This window comes from Sinocyclocheilus grahami, unplaced genomic scaffold (assembly GCF_001515645.1).
Source record: "Sinocyclocheilus grahami isolate Dianchi unplaced genomic scaffold, SAMN03320097.WGS_v1.1 scaffold223.1, whole genome shotgun sequence".
In the NCBI taxonomy this organism is placed as follows: domain Eukaryota; kingdom Metazoa; phylum Chordata; class Actinopteri; order Cypriniformes; family Cyprinidae; genus Sinocyclocheilus; species Sinocyclocheilus grahami.
This window is the reverse complement of record NW_015505402.1, coordinates 1908019-1932008: the sequence shown is the minus strand read 5'-3', so window position 1 is coordinate 1932008 and position 23990 is coordinate 1908019. Positions and strand designations below refer to the sequence as shown.

At 38.0% G+C, this 23990-nt stretch overlaps 2 protein-coding genes and 1 long non-coding RNA gene across 11 annotated transcripts; 1 reads left to right on the top strand and 2 right to left on the bottom strand.

Annotated features, from left to right (window-relative positions):
- The first annotated feature begins 2060 nt into the window (after positions 1-2060).
- On the top strand, positions 2061-7947 carry LOC107596819 (ELAV-like protein 3). Of its 6 annotated transcripts, none has more exons than XM_016287662.1 (4): positions 2062-2493; positions 3379-3607; positions 4018-4056; positions 4704-7947. In XM_016287662.1, the coding sequence occupies exons 1-4, from the start codon at positions 2412-2414 to the stop codon at positions 5029-5031; spliced, it is 678 nt and encodes a 225-aa protein (XP_016143148.1). In that variant the 5' UTR covers positions 2062-2411; the 3' UTR covers positions 5032-7947. The 6 variants fall into 6 exon arrangements, with proteins under 6 accessions (XP_016143149.1, XP_016143148.1, XP_016143146.1 ...); XM_016287660.1 differs by having other exon boundaries at positions 4683-7947; XM_016287661.1 differs by having other exon boundaries at positions 2063-2493; positions 3382-3607; positions 4683-7947.
- A 5247-nt stretch (positions 7948-13194) lies between these two features.
- On the bottom strand, positions 13195-23154 carry prkcsh (PRKCSH beta subunit of glucosidase II). Of its 3 annotated transcripts, none has more exons than XM_016287648.1 (18): positions 23080-23154; positions 22551-22698; positions 22352-22468; positions 21269-21364; positions 21124-21181; positions 20259-20376; positions 19839-19968; positions 19553-19637; positions 16706-16784; positions 16516-16599; positions 15758-15916; positions 15428-15518; positions 15233-15302; positions 14855-14944; positions 14702-14776; positions 14288-14387; positions 14035-14208; positions 13195-13405 (listed from the first exon to the last, which is right to left on the bottom strand). In XM_016287648.1, the coding sequence occupies exons 2-17, from the start codon at positions 22642-22644 to the stop codon at positions 14062-14064; spliced, it is 1593 nt and encodes a 530-aa protein (XP_016143134.1). In that variant the 5' UTR covers positions 22645-22698; positions 23080-23154; the 3' UTR covers positions 13195-13405; positions 14035-14061. The 3 variants fall into 3 exon arrangements, with proteins under 3 accessions (XP_016143134.1, XP_016143135.1, XP_016143136.1); XM_016287649.1 differs by having other exon boundaries at positions 22551-22709; positions 23080-23148; XM_016287650.1 differs by lacking the exon at positions 23080-23154 and adding an exon at positions 22932-23059 and having other exon boundaries at positions 22551-22709.
- A 71-nt stretch (positions 23155-23225) lies between these two features.
- On the bottom strand, positions 23226-23990 carry LOC107596830 (uncharacterized). 2 transcript variants are annotated; one of them, XR_001610408.1, is made up of 3 exons: positions 23916-23990; positions 23384-23531; positions 23226-23301 (listed from the first exon to the last, which is right to left on the bottom strand). It is a non-coding gene; the product is annotated as an uncharacterized lncRNA (long non-coding RNA). The 2 variants fall into 2 exon arrangements; XR_001610409.1 differs by having other exon boundaries at positions 23384-23542; positions 23916-23984.

Below are 23990 nucleotides of genomic sequence, written 5' to 3'. Positions count from 1 at the left end.
GGCTGGGTAAGAGTGAAAGGACTCCGACTGCTATTGTCCTAATCGTCTTGTTTGTTCAGTGCATTCATCCAGCTTTGCCACTGTTCTCTGACATTCAACGTTCGTGTGCCCACTGCCCTCAAATCCTTAAGCTGGGCAAATGTCATATTTTCCATGTCAATACAGCATTGTTATAAAGGTAGAGGGCCGATAGCGAGGATGGAAGGGAGGGCGTGAGCGAGGGAGGGAGACGGGGCGCAGGAGCAAAGGCTAGGAAGGAGCCGAATGCCAATGACAGGATTAGGGGCCATATGGGCTGCAGGCACCATCTGTACTGTGGGAGAGACAGGGAGAGGGTTAATTATGGGGCAGCAGCCCATCCCTCCAATACATCTCCCCCCTCTAGTCTCTGCTGTACACTCACCCACTCACTGCACAATTACACCCCTACCTCAACAATACCGCTGCTTAGTCATACTGGCCTGCAAGACGCAAACACACATATGGTGGAAAAACACATCGTTCTGCCAAGGTCTCATGGCGAAACATGCAATAACTTGGTTGGGCGTCATAAAATGGCTTGAACGCATTTAAAATAGACTCTTGTTTATGATAAAAACAAGTTTACTTGCTTAAATTTTTTTTGTTGTTGTTGCTGTAATCGCTTACATAAAGGTCATCAGATTCAAATATGCCAATGTGTGTTGAAAAAAATTAAATGAAATGCTTTGTTATAGAGCCCATTATTTAATAAAAAGGGTTACAGACAGAAATAAATTATTTCTTCTCATTTATATAATTTAAATAAATTCTAAATAATGTAAAAACGAGTATTGGTAAAAAAGAGTATAAGGCTATATGGTGCTATAAATGTTTAGAAAAATGATTGTATTATATATGCAATATAACGTTAATTAAATTATATATTAAAACAATATATTAGTAAATAAGTAAAAAAAAAAAAGAACATTAGTAAAAAGACTAAGACTACATGGCAATACAAAAAAAATACAATATATATTATATTACATTATTAGTAATTAGTATTGGGGAAAAGGCTATAAGTCACTATAAATGTTAAGAAAAACAACAAAAAGTACATTATATTACATTATATTATTATGTATATAAAGTTGATTCAATTCTATATACATAAAAAGTATATTTGTGAATAAGTAATAAAAAAAAAAAGACAGATTACATAGCAATATAATTTGTTTGAAAAATATATAAAGTATATATTATATATGCAATTTAAAGGTAAATCAATAATAGATCACAAATAAAAAATAAATGAAATAATACAAATTTAAGTTCTAGATAAAACATGCCCATATATAAATGAGAAGTATTAATTGTATGTGTAATACTGTTGAACAGAAACAATCATACTAGAATATTCCAGAGTTTTCAGAAAATGAGTGTGTCACATTTCCATTAGCATGAATTGGTATTGTGCTTTTTATTTTATTTGCTTTGTTTGTTTTTTTTTTCATGGGGAATTTTGTGAGGACATGTGTTGGGGAGTTGTCAGGGACGCTGGACATCTTGTAATCTGTTTACTTGATTCGCTGGTTGCCAGAGGAGCAGTTTCCCCTTGAGAGAGAACACAAAGGAGAGATGGAAGAGAAGGAGGGGCCAATCTCTTTTTCTCAAAAAACCACATGTGCACAAACTGACACCATCAATCAAAGTCAGCCCCTTTCAACCAGAAACTCATAAATATACATATTTTATGAGAAAAATCTGTTCGCATCTCAAATACAACCAAGACGGCTTGGTGGGGGATTTTTAGGAAATATAGAAGGGAATATAAAAATGAGATGAATATTTGAACGTCAAAACAAATGCCTAATTGGACTTGATATTACATGACACGTCCCAAAGCGGAAAATGTTCTAAATACTGCTGTCTTGTGGAAAATCTCTGGCTAGAATAACAGCCCATGATATCAAATTTTCCTCATGACTCCCTGAGGGAGCTGGTCTCAAATCAGCACAGAGGGTGTCGATGGATCTGGGGGGGGGGTGAATGTGAGAGTGGGTTCGTGTTTCTGCTGTCAGGAGCAGAGTGAAGCTGAAGTAGCGTTTAATAAGGGAACCGGGTTTGGTTCGAGTGAAGTGCGCGTAAGAGACGTGGATTTCAAGGAAGGAGGGATGAGAGAGAGTGGGCGGATGTCTCGCCTTTTAGTGTGGCAGTGCTGTGACATATCTGCTTCGACTACACTTGAAAGTTTGCACTGCTGGGAGTTTTAGGACTGTCACAGCTGTCTTGATGCATGCTTCTTAATATTTCTATGAAAAGAAATCCTAAACTGCAGCTCGTTGTTTTGTGTGTGTGTGTGTGTGTGCGTGATGTAGGTGTCCTATGCCAGACCAAGCTCAGCTTCTATACGTGATGCCAACCTGTACGTGAGCGGGCTGCCCAAAACCATGAGTCAGAAAGACATGGAGCAGTTGTTTTCCCAGTATGGAAGGATCATCACTTCACGCATCCTGGTAGACCAGGTCACAGGTAAACGTTACCTCACTTCCACAAACTGCGTAGGCACCCTGGGGGAGGATTAAAAATCTAATTAAAGCTCTGGATGTGACGCAAAATAGCACAAAAAAAAAGCAATATGCTTCACAGTCAACATGAAACCAAAATGGACCCCCCTTTTTTTTTTTTTTACATTTTTAATGCACATTCCTGGCAGTTTTATTTTGATATTTTGAATAAGTTTAATTTCAGTCACAGTTTTAGTAATAATTTATGTACATGTTATTATTATTTTTTAAATATGACTATATCTTTTTTATTAATTTTGGTATGTTAGGTTAAACTAAATGAAAATGATAAATGTTTTCTTGGCAACTAGCTTAAATAAAAGTTTTTTATATTTTATATTTTAATTTAGATAGATAGGTAGATAGATAGATTGATAAACATTATGAGCAAAATCACAAATCCTTTGGCGATAAAGGGATTAAATGGATAAAATGAATTAAATAAAAAATACAAGGCAGATCAAATTAAAATTAAAACTACAACCTAATTAAAATTAAAGAATAAAAATGTCTATTTAAATATACAATTATGCATTATTCATCTGTGCATTTGAAAAAAAACATCTAAATGTCAAAAACCATTTGTCCTTTTTCACTGATATTAATAACATTGTGTTAATCAAAAGCCAACTTCCCAATGCATAAAATCAAATCCCGCTTCACTGAGAAATGTGTCACAGTATGGAAATAAAATGGTTTGCATTGAAAAGTTATCATTTTTGTCTGCTTTGTAAAGTAGATCATAAAGTACTAAAGTATCTAGTCTGGTTTACCCCTGTGACCACATAACTCACTTATCTGCCATTCATTTGTGTGACGGTGCTAACATTGCCTTGCTTTCTGTCTGGAGCAGGTATATCGCGCGGAGTAGGCTTCATTCGGTTCGACAAAAGAAATGAGGCCGAGGAAGCCATCAAAGGCCTGAATGGTCAAAAGCCGCTGGGCGCCGCCGAGCCCATCACCGTGAAGTTCGCCAACAACCCCAGTCAGAAGACGGGACAGGCCTTGCTTACCCAGCTTTACCAGACAGCTGCTCGCCGCTTCACAGGCCCTCTGCACCACCAGACTCAGCGCTTCAGGTACTGCTCCCACCTGCAGCCCTCACCCCTCACCCCTGCCACTCCCTACTCTTCCTCTGCCGTTTTTCACGTTCACGCCATCAGGGGGATTTAGACAAATCCCAGCGGGTCTAGCTGAGGCAGTGCGTAAATTTTTAAAAGAACTGCCCTGCTTAGAGATAAAACACTGCATGTGACTCAGTCATGGCATGTATGCATTCACAAGCATTCATCGCAGTACTCTCAATCCATCGCCTGAGGGCTCTGTAAGCACTGCATTGGGCGAGCCGCTGCCTACTGATTGGTGGATGCAGTGCCCAGTAAAGAGCTCCCCCTGGTGGCTGAAGTGGCTGCTTGAAAACGCTTTGCTCTTGTTGTTGGATCTTGCAACTAATATCTTCACCTCCGTCACTCTCCCTCTTGCATTGCAGACTCGACAATTTACTAAACGCCAGCTACGGAGTCAAGAGGTAATTTCTGAAAAAAGGTGTCCTTTCAAAAGCATCCATGCCTAAACAAGCTCAAACAAAGTACCCGGAATACCACCTGCTGACTTAAGCATTAACATTACAGATGAGATTTGAGAAAACACTTGTTTCAGTAGAGTAGCTTGATGTAGCTGATATCACAGCAGGACATTCTGGCATGGCTTTGTTGAACCTTTTTGTTCTTTTGGTTGATTCCTTGATTGAACTGATTTGTATGTATTTCTGTATTGAACTAACATTTTTTTTTTTTTCAGTTTTGGTTGCTTTAATGTCTTTTTTCCACCAGCATGGACATACAAGATTCCTTTTGCGTCTCCTCTGTTCGTTCCAATTTTCCGTTGATTTGTTTCTGATTTGCCTTCATCCCTCTCTAGGTTTCTGTTTTGCTAAGTATCGTGATTTTGTTGGACATTGTGAATTCTGTGTCCTATTTCAAACAGGGACTAGAGTTTGGCTTGGTCATCCTAGTTAATACAATAGTTGCCCATTTTCTTACCTACTTAAGGCTGTGGAGATCGAGTGTCTGGTCCTCAAAGAGACAAAAATTGCAGGAACATGTGGTAATAAGAAGCACGCTGTGCTGAACTTCAGAATGACACCCATGGTAGCTCTCCTTCTTTCCTCCCCAGATTCTCCCCCATAACCATTGACAGCATGACCAGTCTAGCCGGCGTCAACTTGACCGGACCCACCGGAGCCGGCTGGTGCATCTTCGTCTACAACCTGTCCCCAGAAGCCGACGAAAGCGTCCTGTGGCAGCTCTTCGGGCCATTCGGCGCCGTCACAAACGTCAAGGTCATCCGTGACTTCACCACCAACAAATGTAAGGGCTTTGGCTTTGTCACCATGACCAACTACGACGAGGCAGCCATGGCTATCGCCAGCCTCAACGGCTACCGCCTGGGCGACCGCGTGCTGCAGGTCTCCTTCAAGACCAGCAAGCAGCACAAGGCTTGAAGGAAGGCCTAGTCACTACTGCTCTTTAACATGCAGGGGGAGCTACTGAGCTCCCTGTACATTCACTCTACATGGGCCTGGACTGAGTCTCTCTCTAACACACATTCGACACACACACATACACACACACACACACACACGTTTAGTTGTTTTGAGCAAAAATACACGAGTAGAGTCATTTTTCTTTTCTCTTTACACAACATGCTAGTCCTTCCTAACATTTGCCTGCATTGAATTAGCAGAGTTGTGAGGCGGGGCTGAGGAAATCCATGAGGAGGGACAGTCTAATGAATGTGACAGAGAATGTCTGCAGAGATTTAATTTAATTCAGGCAAAGAAAGAGAACTGGTCAATGAAAGGAAAAAAGTAAATCAAATATGTGCAATTTACCCAAAATCTTGCCCTGGTAACTCTCCTGTCTGGCTTCAGAGGATGTAGTCACTTTTTTACACTTGGGCATTTTGAATCAGTGATTTTTTTAAAAAGAAAAATTATTAAAACAGTGTTCTCGTATATATATATATATTATGATATAACTATATATTCAACATTTAAGGTGGTTATAATAGCCAAATATGTAAGCATTTTATAGAACTTTGATTACGGTTTCCTGGCTCTACATTTGGTTGCAACCTTGCCTTATGGCACCACACACACCTTACTTGAGGTCCAACCCAACAGCCACTGAACAAACTGTGGATGGTAGTCACAAATCGAGAGGTCACTCGGGGGCCATCACAATCACTTCAGCACACTGAAAGACAACATTCATCACAGAGACACTCGCACATAAATGCACATGCACATACGCACCTCCACCGGAGGGCATAGCAAAACATCACAAAACATGGCAACCTAGAATCTCCTCATATCTTTCCACTCTGAGTTTTATATAGTTAGAATTTAGAATCAATTCCACCACATGCAGTTGTCTGTGTAACTAGGGGCATTTCGACAGTGTTCCCATGGCGATGGCATTTGGAATTCTTTTGAAAGTCTTTCAAACCAATTACGAAGGCCGACTGCAAAATCCAGAACCATATTAGATCATTTTAAAGAGGTTTGAATGGCTCGGGAATAGGAAAGACTGTGTGTCAGCTCTTTGAGCTGCCCATTTTATAGTGAATGAGCTGTTATGAAGGTCAGGGGCCACTGGGATTGGTCATCCTTGGTCTTCATAACTTCTTAGATACATTTAGCTCCATTCACTAAGCAGAATTGCATTATAATTCGTTTTCCCAAACAGGTTTTAGCAGCCCTTACATATCTAAACAGCTACATATCAAGCAAAAGCAAAAAAAACTAAAACAAATTTTGTGTACTCATGGCCCTTTAAAGCAAGTCGCAGCCATGAGCTACACAAAAATTCATCTTTTTTTTTTTTTTTATAAATACTCATCTCATAAATTAAAAATTCCCTAGATACATTAAAGACAATGCCCAAGCTGTCCACAGCCCTGTGATAAAACAAACGAAAACTGTTCCATGGGGAGAGACATTGCTGTAAAATCGCAAAACTTCACATTATATGAAGAAAAGAACTGAAAGTTGTAAATGTGTGTTCAAATCAAGTGACATTTTGCTTTTCTAAATAACGCTGTGTTAGCCAAAGAGGATAATGATCTCTTTGAAAGGATTACATTAGAGATTAATATATTTTTATATATACGGGGAAAAAAACAAGACCTTGTGCAACATTTTTACAGATTCTTAAATCGTGGAAATCTTTGGACACACCGCATGGCTTTTATTTTCAGAGTTTTCAACTTTGGGGAGAGAGGGCCAGTCTGCGGTGTAAGGGAGGGGATCGGAGGGTTGGGGACTAAGACTTACATGCAGTGAAACCATTTCATTTTCAAAAATACAACAAAACAAAAAAAGAGAAACATGTGAAACATTTAAAAAAAGAATCAGCAGATAGGTACATGTATGCATTACGCAGGAAAAACGACGTTACCGTTTCTCTAAAGTGATGAAAAAAATCAAGTGTTGCTTCAATGGCGGTGCAGTGAAGCTCGAAAAGGCATCACATCAAACACCCAGAGCATCTCATCTTGTATTGGCAAAAACAAAAAAGAAAAATCACCTTAACGCTTCAGCATGTTCAGTGCACCAAAAAAAGTTGCAAACTGACATAATATAACGTAGCTGCACTTATCAATGTAATCAATTCTCACACAATAATCCATAACAAATTATATTCGCCAGTATGTCAACACAACAAGCAAATGTCTATCATTGTACGGTCTAGATTTTTTTCGGTTTTGTTTAATTTCCGCTCCACATATCTTCTGTATTCCACCATCATATCGTTGACACCTAATTTTGCTCCTTTGCACAAGCACTAACCAACCAAGGGATCTTAGCTTTGTCACTGATGAAGGGAAAAAAGTGTGCACACACATATACACTTACACTTACACACAACACATATCAAAGTGTCTCTAAGCCTTCAACAGCATTCCCATTGTATCAAAACTGTGATACACCTTGAACTAACCCCTCTCAGTTTACGCCACATTAACATCGCAACACATTTTTCTTTCGCTAACGCAACTTATCCTGGAACTCATCGGTGGTGTGCCCTAGAGGGGACAAACATCCTAGACGTAAAGATTGGTCCACTCTCTAAAATGAGCGATGGGGTAGATACAGTGACCAGGGCAACCCTGTAGTGCACCTGGTGACCATAGGGAGGTTTTAGCATCATCCCTCTGAGTGTCCCAACGAACTCTTTAGCTACACCACTCCCCCATCCCCTCAGAGAGCCAATGACAATGGCAGGAAACAAACATAGGCTACTGCACCGCTTGAGCAACTACAATAATAATCATTAAAAAAAAAGACAAAAAAAACAAAACAACTTTCCTATGGAACAGTAAGTGCAATGTGCTTCGTTTTTATATTGACTGAGAACAAAATATATATATATTTTTTAAAAAAGAAATTAAACCTCACACTGAAATGGTTTGCAGAATAGGATCAAATGTAATGAACAACAACAAAATGAAAAAAGTGTTAACTAACAGATTCATTAGGAGAATCAAACAAGCACCAAGAGCTCTGGTCTCTAAAAATGTCCATTATCCCTTCCTCCGCCCCCTTATCAGTGCTCTGACCATGCAAGCTAAAACAAACAGCCATCTATGGTAGCGAAAAGAGCAATTCTAAAAGACCGTGAATGGAATACTGTCTAAAATTTCATCGGTTTTAGCCCATGTTGATTTCAGAATATCGTTTTTCCTGTAATTTATTGATTTACTTTACATATCAGAATCACACGTTAACTTAGCGTATTTGTGTTGTTGATGTTGCCATAGAGGACACACGTGGGTCGAATATTTTGTTTTGGTTCCTTTTATTGGGTACGATTTCTTATATCTGTTTCCATTATTTATAATTAGTTGCTGTTCTTACAGTGTATGCAGGTTTTAGAATTAGTTAGAATTATTTCTTTTCAATCAAAATGTGTTTAATTGTGTTTGTAAAAGTCTGTGGTAGCTTTTGTTGCAACATAAATAATTTAAACTGAAAAAAATATCAATATAGCGCCAATGAACTTGTATTATTTGGGCGACTTTAAGCTTGTAGTTTTAACTTATTGTTAACTTAAAAACTATTTATTATCATTATTATGATTATTATTATTGCCTCGTATGAAAGTATGTTTTGTGTATATTTATGGTTTATTTCATTATATTTGCAAGTTTAAATACTTTTCGTTTTGCCAAAATGTGGTTACACCTTTTTGTTTTTCTTTAAAGGGAACAAATAGATTTAAAAAAAATAAATAAAAAACAAAACAACAAAAAAAACTGCTTTAGAATTACAATTTGGAAAAGTTCTTCATAGGCAAAGAATGCACTGCTATATTAATTGAAGTGTATAAACATACATGCTGTGTGCTAGATGTTATGCCTTTAATGCCTGTGTTTTGTTTGTCTTGTTAAATGAAAACCTTTTGATTATTTAATCTAATCACAGTCTTGTTTTTCCAGCCACGTTCAGAACCCCATAGCGAGTCAGGGCCCGGGGCGAGGCCTGGGGCAGGTCGAGGCGCGGTCCGGTCTATGGTCTGGACCCGCAGCTAGGCCTTAGGCTCAGCATCCCTCGCCATGAAACCAACTGAGAGAGTGGTCTAGAAAATAAAACAGTCAGTGGGAGGGCTAGAGCGCAACGTTTAGCAGACGTGGGCGAAGAAAGCGCAGCGGGGGGAGACGGGCCAGGCGAGGCGCTGAGCTAGATAAAGGGGTCAGTGGTCACTCTGTTTCTCAACCAGTTGTATTTTGTGTCAATTAATTTAGGAGGGACACAGAGTTACTTAGCAACGTTCTTCTAAAACCATTTTCCAGGAATAACAGAACAATAACAGAATAAAACAAACGAACAACAATAATAAAAAAACAAAAGATCAAAAGCAGAACTCCTGATCTCAGTGTCTGTGTGTCACGAATAAAAAATCTCATACTTCCAAACACGAACAAACAAAGACAAACACATAACAAAGGGGAAAAAAATAATAAACCTTTCAGTTTAGTTTAGGATATTTATTACTGGGATTTCAGCTGAAGACGCTTGAGGATTTTTCATGGAATTGTTTAATTATTTGTACTTTACATGCCAGAAAAAAAAATAAAAGATATGAATCTCAGTGTTTTCTTTGTGCCTGCCTTTTTTTTTTTTGGAGCGGGATTGAGGGGTTTTGTAGACAAACATCACATGCATTCATTCAGGATAAAATGAAATGTCTTCATTTACTAAAATCATGGTCAGTTAAGAAACAGCTTATTCCTACAGTAAAGATGTGTAATTATGCACTACTCCAAGCTGTTTTGTAGTATGAATAGTGTCAGCAGTGTGTTCACTGAACACTCCAAAATGAAAAAAGTGCACTTCAAATAACCAGATGATGCACTTAATTAACTGTTGCAGTCATCCTTACATTACACAGCTGAGGGGAAGAGGCTATTAGAATTCATACACTACACAGTAGAGTAAATAGTATATAAGTGCATACTGAATAGAGCTGGGTAGATTACTTACAAATTGTAGTCCATTACTGATTCCAAATTGCATGACGAGTTAGTAACATTACACATTTCAGGTATAACTAGACTACTTTTGATTACGTTTTACCTAACTCGTCCATCACATTGATTTAAATGAGAATTTTGTACCATACTGATATAAAAATACAAACAGAAGGAAAATTCATTTGTTCCATTCATTGTTATTATTAACACGAAATGCATTAAAAATTACATTATGTCAAGGTTTCCCAAACTGGGGTGCATGAGTTTAATGAAAAGCTAGTAATTAATTAAACCTCAAATTAAAATAAATCATTGTAAAATAAAACTTACTAAAAAAGATAAAATATTTCATTTGTTTTTAAGCAATGTGTTATTGATTTAAAATATCAGTGGGTACTTCAAATAAATATATTAGGTGAAAGAGGTTCAGCTGACAAAAAAACTTTGAGAATTCCTGTATTAAAACTGGAAGACTTTCTGAATGCATATAAGCAGTAGGCTATTTTAGAGAGGAAAAGATGAAAATGAAGATTTAGCGAGAATCAAAAAATTATGAATGATTGCCATTGTGTGAATAATATGTAATCATGTAATAACTGTATAATCATAACTCTAGTCTGATTACAAATATTTGTAATATAATCTAATTACAAGTACTTCATTTTTGGAACCTGATTACATAATCCAGATTACTTGTAGTTACTACCCAGCACTGATATCGAATAGTGCATCATTTGGGGCACAACTGAGGTCTTTTTTCAACAAGCCACAACATTTTTTTTTTTAAATATAACGATTCATTTATTTCAACAGTGCTTAACTTTCACAGTTTTTCTTATGTATGAATGAAAGGGGAATTTATATAGCGCTTTATTGTGTATTGCTGTACACCCAAAGCGCTTTACAATCATGAGGGGGGGGGGGGGGGGTTTAAAACCATTTTCCAGGAATAACAGAACAATAACAGAATAAAACAAACGAACAACAATAATAAAAAAACAAAAGATCAAAAGCAGAACTCCTGATCTCAGTGTCTGTGTGTCACGAATAAAAAATCTCATACTTCCAAACACGAACAAACAAAGACAAACACATAACAAAGGGGAAAAAAATAATAAACCTTTCAGTTTAGTTTAGGATATTTATTACTGGGATTTCAGCTGAAGACGCTTGAGGATTTTTCATGGAATTGTTTAATTATTTGTACTTTACATGCCAGAAAAAAAAATAAAAGATATGAATCTCAGTGTTTTCTTTGTGCCTGCCTTTTTTTTTTTTGGAGCGGGATTGAGGGGTTTTGTAGACAAACATCACATGCATTCATTCAGGATAAAATGAAATGTCTTCATCCAATGTGATCATGGTCAGTTAAGAAACAGCTTATTCCTACAGTAAAGATGTGTAATTATGCACTACTCCAAGCTGTTTTGTAGTATGAATAGTGTCAGCAGTGTGTTCACTGAACACTCCAAAATGAAAAAAGTGCACTTCAAATAACCAGATGATGCACTTAATTAACTGTTGCAGTCATCCTTACATTACACAGCTGAGGGGAAGAGGCTATTAGAATTCATACACTACACAGTAGAGTAAATAGTATATAAGTGCATACTGAATAGAGCTGGGTAGATTACTTACAAATTGTAGTCCATTACTGATTCCAAATTGCATGACGAGTTAGTAACATTACACATTTCAGGTATAACTAGACTACTTTTGATTACGTTTTACCTAACTCGTCCATCACATTGATTTAAATGAGAATTTTGTACCATACTGATATAAAAATACAAACAGAAGGAAAATTCATTTGTTCCATTCATTGTTATTATTAACACGAAATGCATTAAAAATTACATTATGTCAAGGTTTCCCAAACTGGGGTGCATGAGTTTAATGAAAAGCTAGTAATTAATTAAACCTCAAATTAAAATAAATCATTGTAAAATAAAACACTTACTAAAAAAGATAAAATATTTCATTTGTTTTTAAGCAATGTGTTATTGATTTAAAATATCAGTGGGTACTTCAAATAAATATATTAGGTGAAAGAGGTTCAGCTGACAAAAAAACTTTGAGAATTCCTGTATTAAAACTGGAAGACTTTCTGAATGCATATAAGCAGTAGGCTATTTTAGAGAGGAAAAGATGAAAATGAAGATTTAGCGAGAATCAAAAAATTATGAATGATTGCCATTGTGTGAATAATATGTAATCATGTAATAACTGTATAAGCATAACTCTAGTCTGATTACAAATATTTGTAATATAATCTAATTACAAGTACTTCATTTTTGGAACCTGATTACATAATCCAGATTACTTGTAGTTACTACCCAGCACTGATATCGAATAGTGCATCATTTGGGACACAACTGAGGTCTTTTTTCAACAAGCCACAACATTTGTTTTTTAAATATAACGATTCATTTATTTCAACAGTGCTTAACTTTCACAGTTTTTCTTATGTATGAATGAATGGGGAATTTATATAGCGCTTTATTGTGTATTGCTGTACACCCAAAGCGCTTTACAATCATGAGGGGGGGGGGGGGGTCTCTCCTCAACCACCCCACCACCAGAGTGCAGCATCCACCTGGATGAGGCGACGGCAGCCACAGGACAACGGTGCCAGTGCGCTCACCACACCAGCTACAGGTGGAAAAGAGTGATAGAGCCAATTCAATGGATAGGGATTATTAGAAGGCCATGATTGACAAGGGCCAGTAGAGGGAATTTGGCCAGGACACCAGGGTTACACCACGGTGCCATGCGATTTTTAGTGACCACAGAGAGTCAGGACCTCGGTTTAACGTCTCATCTGAAGGATGGTGCTTTTTACAGTATAGTGTCCCCATCACTACACTGGGGCATTAGGACCCACACAGACCACAGGGTGAGCACCCCCTGCTGGTCTCACTAACACTTCTTCCAGCAGTAACCTAGTTTTCCCAGGGGGTCTTCTATCTCAACCCTGCTTGGCTTCAGTGGGCAACCAGTCTTGGGCCACAGGGTGATATGGCTTGACTGTTATGTAGCCAAACAGAAAGGGTTAATGCTGATGTGTTCATATACTAGACAGTAGAGTACACAGTGCATAGCATATAGTGTAAAATTTGAGACGCAACAATTTTTTTGAAGTTGCATTTATTTCAACACTATCCATGGAATGTAAAGAGATCAGATTTAACCCCAGTAAAAACAATAACAGAAAAACATTAGTTTACCAAACTTAATGCTCTCCCATCGTCCAGCCTCATTTAGCTGATCCAAAACTAATGGAAGAGGTTCTTAAACAGCCTGAACAGGAAATGAAGTTAATGTTCCCACAGAGCAACAACCTACAGACCAGGAGACAGAGGGGGGAGAAAAAGGTTAATATTGATTTGTGACCACACACAAGCATTTAATGTGTTTTGAAGAACATAATACACAATGAACTGCATTTTGGGGTCATAAATTGATGATAATGCAGTGTGCATCAGTATGAATGAAAAAGCTGATTTCAGGAAATTTGCAAGCTGGGCTAATCGTAATCTGAAAAAAGTCAGACTTTTAAGAACTCCAGTTCTTTTGTATATAACACCCGAGACATGCACACTTGTTCAAGGCAGCTAAAGGTTTTCCAAATTTGATATTAAACAGAATGCGAATGTTGTTGATCATTGGTGCATTCATTGGTGGAACAAATCAATATTAGATCAACATTATATACATAACTGTCTGCAGTATTAAACCACTGTTGTTTGTTGTAAGTTGCACTTATATAAAGGCTAACTGAATCTATTAACAAAACAGGCAGTAAACGGTCATCACTATGGCAAAACCCAGACCTCATTAAATTCAAAGTGTGAAAAATATGTAAAAACATTTTAGACCCTATGATAGTTGAATAATTAAGCCTTGTTTATTTTCTATTAAGAGTGTTTTAAACATCTAAAATAAAGTTTGCATTTATTTTGTGGCACACCATGCATCAAAAAGCGGAGCGTGGAGTCTAGAGCTCCACGTGGTCATGTGGTGAGAGGTCAGTGTTGGCTGGCTCTTGGCACACTGCAGGAGTGGTGAATTCCATTAGGTATTCACAGCGACTCGGCTCCGATGTCGAGGTCACCACAGTCTCCTTCCCACAAGTCAGTTTCACCTACCACACAAAGATACACTTAGCAGAAAGCTCCCAGCGTGAATGGCACAGTGGAAGTAATGAAAGAGCTGGTACTTACTGTAGTTGATCTGTTTGGACCTTGCCAGCACCCAGTGCCATGCTCGTATTTCATCAACAAGTACTTATTATTTTCAGGCCCTGACCAACTTCCCCATGTCCTGGAAACATGAGCATCTCTCATTAAAGACTGTCAATAACATAAAATAAAACACTAAAATAAATGTTAAATCAATAAATGCTAGAAGTGAATTAAGACATTGAGGCAGAACAACATTATAATGGATAGAATGACAAAAGGATATTCATTCTTTATAAAAGTCTTTACTGTTGCTATTGATCAATTTAATGCAGCTTTACAGAATAAAAGTATGAATTTCTTTTATACTCCAATTGGAAAGTGCCCAAAAACCTCTAAAACTAAACCACCTTGGTCTGGTTCAAGAAGTTTTTTTTTGTCCACAATGCCTCTTACCCAAGGTTGGTCTCTGAGCCACCATACTTGGGTTTCTGTGAAACCCGGTTGAAAGGACAGAGCCTGTAGATGTACCTAAAGGCAAACAGAACATAGAAATAAATCACAGCACAAAAATATCTTTCCAAAACAACAAACGCTGGTTTCACTTACTCGCCAGTGGTAAGTTCGTAGCACTGACTGTACAGGTAAGTGAATTCAGCATCAGGGCCGAAATCAAAGGACAGCTCTTTTTCAATATTTCTGCAACACAATCAAAGGGAAAACTCAACACAGTGCTCAGCAGCAGGGTCCCCACACACCAGCGTCAGAGAACTCTGCAGATGCATAGAATTCAAGGATGCAAGAACAGAAGGGTTTGCAAAAGTGATGCAACCATGAGCTGAACAAACACATCACACTCTGATATAGGCATACATGGACCAATGAGAATTTCAGGTGCATACGAGAAACCAGTTCACTACACTCCCACTCGATTTCAAACTCAACTTCTTTTGGCCGTTTTCTGGAAGACAGTAGAATTGAACAAACCTGATTTGATCATCCATCTCCCGAAGAGCTTTCTCAGCCTCCTCAAAGTCATCTCTGGCCTTCTGAGCAGCTGTGAACCAGAGAACGGTCGGGTTAGCATAAGGAAACAAAGAACAACTAGATGAAACGTATGAAGTACAACTGTATTTCTCTGTAACGTATCGATAAAAAGCCTCTGAAGGCAGTTGAACCAACCATCGATGAGGGCCTGGGTGTCTGCATCATAAGGTGGCATGGCATCCTCGTCTTCATGGCTCTTCTCTGGAGTCTTAATAGTGGGCGGCGCCTGCACAACACACAACCACACTCACATAAAGACATAATTTTTTACACCTGCACAGTACAGTGAACATGAGTTATAGCACACTTTGTTGTAAGACCTTTAACATTGTGCCTTAGGACATGAGTTAAAGGTTAAGGACTTTAAATGTCAAGTGGAGAAGTGTTAATGGAAGACTAAAAATGTCACTGTGGATCTAAACATCACTGAAGTTAACACTTGCTCAGGTTTTCTGTGTGATATACCTTATCATCGTCTTCATGATAATCATCCTCATCCTCGTCATCCTCGTCCTCTTCCTCAGAGATGTCGTCTTCTGGGTACGGCTCAGAGTCATTGTCTACAACTGGTTCCTTCACTTCATCTGGAGGCGTTTCCACTGGGGCAGGTTCCTCAGGCTGGGACTAAGAGAGAACGGAGGAACACATTCAAAATGCATGTTAATGGGCCATTTTGTGTTCAAGGATAGTGGAATTTAAAAAAATCATTAAATACACAGATTTGTTATTTTCACCAATGTCTGGGTGATTTTATTGGGAAGCAATAAACCTCAAATTAACAAAAATGTAATGTAAAAATGTAAATGTAGTTAAAAGACAATTAAAAGTAGAAAACTAATACAGCTACTTACACTACTAGACTCTTACATTGTTACAAAAGTTCAAATAAATGCTGATAAATGAGAATTCAGCTTTGCCATCACAGGAATTAATTACATTTTAAAATATATTGATATAGAAAACAGTTATTTTTAATTGCCCCACTCGTCACAATATGAATAACAAAATGTAGTTAACTGGCTACTTGTCATACTCAATGTTTTCATTTTCATTGTTAATTTTATTATAGTTTATCTAATAGTTATACATTTACTTGCATATTGATTGCTTTAAAGAAAATTAATAGGACAAAGTTTTACAACAGAGTTTAAAAAAAAAAAGAATTTACCAAAAGGAACTTCAGAAGACACTAAACATGACATGTCTGCTTCTTCTCTACTGACCTCTGAGTGGTACTTGTCTTTAATGTTGGGCCAAACACTCTCAAATGTTGACATGTCCACCTGCTCGGCTCCTCCCATCAGTCCCTGAATAAATCACAAAGCAGACAGCTAAATTAGTGGCAATTCATTCACTCACTGCATTTGGATGGGTGGCACATTTTGACTGAAATATGATTCAATTCAAAAATACCTGGGCCTCAGTTTCAGTAAGTGTGCCATCAGCATCTGCATCCAATTCAGCATGGGACTGAAGCTCAGAGACCGACACACTGACACACAGAGACAACAAGCCAGTTCATATTCATTCTCTATATGCAAAACAAGTTCATCAAACAACTGTGGTAAGTTGGAATCATTCAACAATCATGGTGAGTCATGGCTTCTTCTCCTGTTATTGGCACCTGCACTGCTTGCCACATGTATAGTGTAGATTTCTCTGTCAGCGGCAAGGGATTCACATGTGATAAATGCAGGAAATAGTTAGGCTGACAGAGAAGATTTCAGAACTAGAGACACGCATCCAAACTTTAATTGAGGATAGTAAGAATGTGAGGGCCTTATATATGGCTTTGGATGTGACTAGCTTAGCAAGTCCCATACATTGTTCGGTTCCAGTTACAGAGCCCCCGCAGAAAGGCGACTGGGTCACTGTGAGGCGGCATAGTCGCGGGACAAAGCACAGCTCTTGTGTTCCGATAAAAAATGTAAACAGGTTCTTCCCACTCAGTGACGCACCCACTGAGAAACCTGATGAAAGTGCTCTAGTTATTGGCAATTCTATTGTACGGAACGTAAAAATGGAGACACCAGCCACCATAGTTCAATGTTTAGCGGGACCCAGAGCGCCTGATATCTTGGCATATTTAAAAGTGCTGGCTAATGCTCAACTTAAATTCAGTAAGATTGTTATTCCCGTCGAAACTAATGATGTTCGACTTCTCCAGTCGGAGATCACTAAAAATAACGTTAGAGGTGTGTGACCTAGCAAGTACAATGTCAGACACTGTAATATGCATATAAGACTGTCGTCGCTTGATGGCTGCTCTGTCAATTCTTCATCATCAGTTAGGAATCTGGGTGTGCTATTTGATAGCAATCTTTCCTTTGAAAGCCACGTTTCAAGCATTTGAAAAAAAAAGCTTTTTTCAATCTTAAAAACATATCTAAATTACAACCTATGCTCTCAATGCAATATGTAGAAACGTTAAGTCATGCATTCATGACCTCAAGGTTAGATTATTGTAACGCTTTATTGGGTGGTTTTTCTGAACGCTTAAAGGAACACTCCACTATTTTTGAAAATAGGCTAATTTTCCAACTCCCCTAGAGTTAAACAGTTGAGTTTTACCATTTTCGAATCCATTCAGCCGATCTCCGGGTCTGGCGGTAGCACTTTTAGCTTAGCTTAGCATAGATAATTGAATCTGATTAGACTGTTAGCATCTCACTCAAAAACCAAAGAGTTTCTAAATTTTTCCTATTTAAAACTTGACTATTCTGTATGATATTACGCAGCGCCTGAAAATAGTCCCAGCTAGGTAACTTCCAATATGCCTATTTTCAGGCGCTGCGTAATATCATTGCGCCTGCTGCACCCATGGTATGGCAGCAAAGTTCCTTGATTATTACACCGGAATGAGAGTATAGTTCCTAGCCATATCGGCTTACAAAATCGCAACTTTTCATTTCCGTCGGTCTTAGTCAGACCCGGAGATCGGCTGAATGGATTTGAAAACGGTAAAACGCAACCATTTAACTCTAGGGGAGTTGGAAAATTAGCCTATTTTCAAAAATAGTGGAGTGTTCCTTTAATAAACAAATTCCAGCTGGTCCAAAATGCAGCAGCTAGAGTTCTTACTAGAACCAGGAAGTACGACCATATTAGCCCGGTTCTGTCAACTCTGCACTGGCTTCCTATTGAATATCGAATACATTTTAAAATCTTGCTAATTACTTATGAAGCCCTGAATGGTTTAGCTCCTCAGTACTTGAGTGAGCTCATATTGCATTATAGTCCTATAAGTCCACTGCGATCTCAAAACTCTGGCCATTTGATAATACCTAGAATATCAAAATCAACTGCGGGCGGCAGATCCTTTTCCTATTTAGCGCCCAAACTCTGGAACAGTCTTCTTGGTGTTGTTTGGGAGGCAAACACAATCTGTCTAGTTTAAAGTTTAAATCTAGATGAAAGACCCATCTGTTTAACCTGGCATATACATAACACACAAATCACTTTTGAATAATTCAGATCCGTTAAAGGATTGTTAGGCTGCATTCATTAGGTCAACCGGAACCGGGAACACTTATACACCCATAACCCTGATGTATTCGTTACATCATAAGAAGAATGGCATCTACGCTAATATTAGTCGGTTTCATTCTTATTCTGAGGTCACCCTAGCCACCAGATCCAGTCCATATCCAGTCCAGATGGGGGATCAGCATCTAGAGACGACCTCTACAGATGAACCCTAGAGACAAATCCCTTGTGAAGACGTCATCAACTAGACGGCCATCAGGACAAGACCATGAGAACCAGAGGAGTCCTCTGCACAATCTGACTCGTGTTGCAGCCTGGAATTAAACCACACCATGCTGGTTTCATCTGGCCAGAGGAGAACTGGCCCCCCGACTGAGCCTGGTTTCTCCCAAGGTTTTTTTCTCCATTTCTGTCACTGATGGAGTTTTGGTTCCTTGCCACTGCCGCCTTTAGCTTGCTTCATTGGGGACACTTAATTTCTGACAATATTGTCAACTTGATAGCACAAACACTATTCGAAGAGAACTGAACTGAGCTGGACGATGACATCACTGAATCAAAGATGAACTGACTTTAACAGAAAAATGTACGGTTTAATATTGTCCTCCTGCATTACCGACACACTGTTTCCCTGTTTAATACTGTAAAGCTGCTTTGACACAATCTGTGTTCTATAAAGCGCTATATAAATAAAGGTGACTTAACTTGACTTCCAGAGAAAGAGAGAGAGAGGGGAAAAAAAACAACAAAAAAAACATACTCATTGGCACTTACAAGCCATCTGCATTGTCATCCAGCTCCAAAAAGGCTTCTGCCATTTTGGCTTTGTCCTTCTCCAAACGAATAGCTGCCTTTTGCTCTGTAATGAAGTGAAAAAACAGATTCGATCTATATAAATGCCAAATCACTGATGAAATGAGCCAACCTGCAAACTAAACACCTCAAGGCAATTTTCATATAATTAATGTGTAAATGATTTTGCATATATATATATATATATGTATATGGCTTAAAGAGATATAACCTTGCTTTGATTCGGAATATAAACAGCTGCACTCACCTTCCCAGGCCTTGAGATGGCGCTCTTTAGCTTCCTTCTCAGGCTGCTCTGCTGTCTCTTTCACTGTCCTCAGCACTTCAACTTTCTCATCGAGCTGTTTCTTATTTTCCTGCATATCAGTCACTTTAATCTACAGAAGAGACACAGCATTTTACACTTTCCAAAACTTTAAAAACTGCAGCATATCCAAGCAATTATTCAATGCCAGAACTAGATGATTTCTGTTGCATGTGAGAGTCAAAAAAAAGCAAAGCAAATATGATGGCAGCATTTCATCATGCTTGAAAACTGACATTCGCTAAGATTTCTGCAACACTAGCAGCTGAACAAACAGAAACATACTGTATAACCGGGTATAAAATATGAAACCAAAGCATTCTGACATCCCTGATGAGTGGGTTCATACAAAGCAAATCTTACCTGCTTTTCTTGATGTCCTTTCTTGGCTTCCTCAATGAGGTGCTGTTTTAGGAGAAAGCCCTCTTTGGTGATCTCAGTCATCTTCTGCAGAACTTCCCTCTCTTTACGTCCTAGTTCCCTGAGAACCAAACAAATCTCATACACTTCAATGTGTTTACAGCCATTGCATCATAAGTAAAAACGGAAATTAAAACAATGAAACAAAACAAATTGTTACATTTTCTCTCAGTTCTATGTTGTCATAAAAACAAATGTTTTTTGCATTTATTTATACAAAAAAACCTACAGTTGAAGAACATGCATTTTCACATTTAAACAGCTAGAAGGTGTGTTATTTAATATTTTATAGACTTCCATAGATTGATAGTTTACACAGTCAAGATGATTAAAACTGACATTGATCTGCTGCCATCAAACATTTCACTTTTTTTTTTTAAACAGGGAATCTTGGCACAACATTGAGATGCGGCACAATGGCCAAAGACAGTTACATTTTCTCTCAGTTCTATGTTGTCATAAAAACAAATGTTTTTTGCATTTATTTATACAAAAAAACCTACAGTTGAAGAACATGCATTTTCACATTTAAAAAGCTAGAAGGTGTGTTATTTAATATTTTATAGACTTCCATAGATTGATAGTTTACACAGTCAAGATGATTAAAACTGACATTGATCTGCTGCTATCAAACATTTCACTTTTTTTTTTTAAACAGGGAATCTTGGCACAACATTGAGATGCGGCACAATGGCCAAAGACATCTGTCTGGTGCACATGTATGCAATGGAGCACAAGAATGCGTCCCGTGTGAACGTCTCTTAATGTGCTTCTCTCTGGAAAGTAATTACTTTGGATCAGAACTCACTTGCAGGTATTTTCACATTTGGCTCCACTGTTGTACTCATCAGTAGTATCGCAGCAATCTGTGGAGAGGAAAGATTTCAAATGCAATGCCATTCCATTCACAGAACACTGCTGTGGAGAAATGTCCAAATGCAGAGTCATCTTACCACAGATGCCATCATTAATACGGGAGGATGGGATAAACATGGTCCTGTAACCAGCATTGGTGCAATGGAAGCTGCCATTCGGACAAGCAGCAGTGCCTGAGGACAGACATAAACAACTGTTATGCACACCATCTCCATGATACCATCAAACTGTACCGTATCACCGCTTTCTACCGGTCATGGACTTAAGAAAGATAGCTTACACAAAATATTACAATTCTGAGATTTGTTGTACTCAATCTCTCATCGAACACAAAATATTTAGCAGAATGTCCAAGCTGTTTTGTTCAACACAATGAAAGAGAATGTGGAACAGAAACAGCCATAGTCTCCATTCACTTTTATTGAATGAAAAAAAGAGTAGCTTTTGTATTCTGTTAGATATCTTCCTTTGTGTTCCATGCAAGTCATAAGGGATTGAATTTTCATCTTTTGGAGAACCCTGTAGCTTATCCCTTTGCAAACTTTATCCACATATACTTTACACATGTTAAAGATTGATTTATTTATCTTAACCTATACAGATATTAGCCTTTATTTGTTCTGTTTTTAGCACATTTTTAACTGCACAAATACAGTTCTGTTCATGAGTGTCTCGCAAGCATGCCAAAACTTCCGTTTACCGGATTTGATGTGCTATTTATATACACGTGTTGATCAATGTTTATATGTGAATAAAAGTAAAAACTAAATTAAATCTGCTTTTTGACCACGTCTCTTCAGAAGACTTGTATTAAACCAATGGATTACTTCTACAATGTATTGTGAAAGTTTCGGTCGCATGAATTTTCAAAGGAAGAATACAAAAATCTCTCAGATTTAATTTTCAGTATGTTTTTCTTTTGTGTTTTGAAGATCAACTAATGTCTTACGGTTAGGAACAACATGAGGATGAGTAATTGATCACGATTTTTGGGTGAACTAACACTTTAAATGTACAAACTAGACTTTTCAGGAAAACGTTTCACTGCTAAATGACTTTGAACATAAATCAGAGGTGAAAAGCTTTCAATTAAAGACCGGTAAACTAATCCATCTTAAATTATAAACTAAATTAAAAAAAAAAAAGAGTTCTGTAAGTACCTGGCTCATCTGAACCATCTTTGCAGTCACAGTAGTCATCATTCACTCGGTCAAAAGGAATAGTCCGGGATCCATCGAGACAGGTGAAAGGCTTGTTCTCCACATAAAACTGTTTCTCTATTTATTTATTTAGACAAAATAAGAGTTAAACCAGTATAAGAGTATACAGAATATACAATAAATTATATGACTTGTATACTTGTCAGTGGCACTCCACGGGGCCCTTGAATTTCTACAGGTGTCCCCAAGCTGACAGCAAAGACCAAAGTCAACAGCAGGTGCACGCAGGTCATGATGCCTCAGGAAATGTAGGAACAAAATGCAAACTCCCACTAGAGGCGCGTGACCTTGGAGCAAACTAAACAAATGCATTGTTCAACTGAACATCACAGTATATCTAATCATTCATAAATATACATCTCATACCAAACGTTTACAAAAGGCTAAACTGATTCATATTTTTCTTCAGCCAAATGATGGTCGCAGATAAATCCGTCTATAAAATGTATTCGCATCCTAGTTAATTCAATCTGAAATGGCTTCCGCGCGCACGGCCAACCCAACATACTGAAATACTTACCGATCTGAAATGATAAGCAATACAGTATCACGATGGCAAGTATTATGTGTCAATAAACATCGCGTAAATTAAATGTGCGATTGTTTAATTAGTCAAAGAAATCAACAACAAAAAAAAAACCTTTGTAAAACAGAAACTCATTACTTACTTCCGTAGAGCGTTCTTGCGCCGTGTATTACGTCACCAAGATGAGCGGTGTTTTCCGATGATTGGTGGATTCAAGCGGAGGAAGGCGGCATTGTGGGTAATGCAGTCATTAAAAAAAACGGATGTGTTTTTTTTTTTTTACCTCTTTTCACTCGGTCAAAAGGAATAGTCCGGGATCCATCGAGACAGGTGAAAGGCTTGTTCTCCACATAAAACTGTTTCTCTATTTATTTATTTAGACAAAATAAGAGTTAAACCAGTATAAGAGTATACAGAATATACAATAAATTATATGACTTGTATACTTGTCAGTGGCACTCCACGGGGCCCTTGAATTTCTACAGGTGTCCCCAAGCTGACAGCAAAGACCAAAGTCAACAGCAGGTGCACGCAGGTCATGATGCCTCAGGAAATGTAGGAACAAAATGCAAACTCCCACTAGAGGCGCGTGACCTTGGAGCAAACTAAACGCACAATGCATTGTTCAACTGAACATCACAGTATATCTAATCATTCATAAATATACATCTCATACCAAACGTTTACAAAAGGCTAAACTGATTAATATTTTTCTTCAGCCAAATGATGGTCGCAGATAAATCCGTCTATAAAATGTATTCGCATCCTAGTTAATTCAATCTGAAATGGCTTCCGCGCGCACGGCCAACCCAACATACTGAAATACTTACCGATCTGAAATGATAAGCAATACAGTATCACGATGGCAAGTATTATGTGTCAATAAACATCGCGTAAATTAAATGTGCGATTGTTTAATTAGTCAAAGAAATCAACAACAAAAAAAAAACCTTTGTAAAACAGAAACTCATTACTTACTTCCGTAGAGCGTTCTTGCGCCGTGTATTACGTCACCAAGATGAGCGGTGTTTTCCGATGATTGGTGGATTCAAG

Coding starts and splice junctions, on each gene's coding strand:
- LOC107596819 (XM_016287660.1), top strand. CDS start 2,412: ATGAGTCAGAAAGACATGGAGCAGTTGTTTTCCCAGTATGGAAGGATC. Junction 3,608..4,017: donor CACCAGACTCAGCGCTTCAG/GTACTGCTCCCA, acceptor CTTGCATTGCAG/ACTCGACAATTTACTAAACG. Junction 4,057..4,682: donor GCCAGCTACGGAGTCAAGAG/GTAATTTCTGAA, acceptor CACCCATGGTAG/CTCTCCTTCTTTCCTCCCCA.
- prkcsh (XM_016287648.1), bottom strand. CDS start 22,644: ATGACCTGCGTGCACCTGCTGTTGACTTTGGTCTTTGCTGTCAGCTTG. Junction 19,638..19,838: donor CCATCTCAAGGCCTGGGAAG/GTGAGTGCAGCT, acceptor ACTTCATTACAG/AGCAAAAGGCAGCTATTCGT. Junction 15,917..16,515: donor AAGACAAGTACCACTCAGAG/GTCAGTAGAGAA, acceptor GTTCTCTCTTAG/TCCCAGCCTGAGGAACCTGC.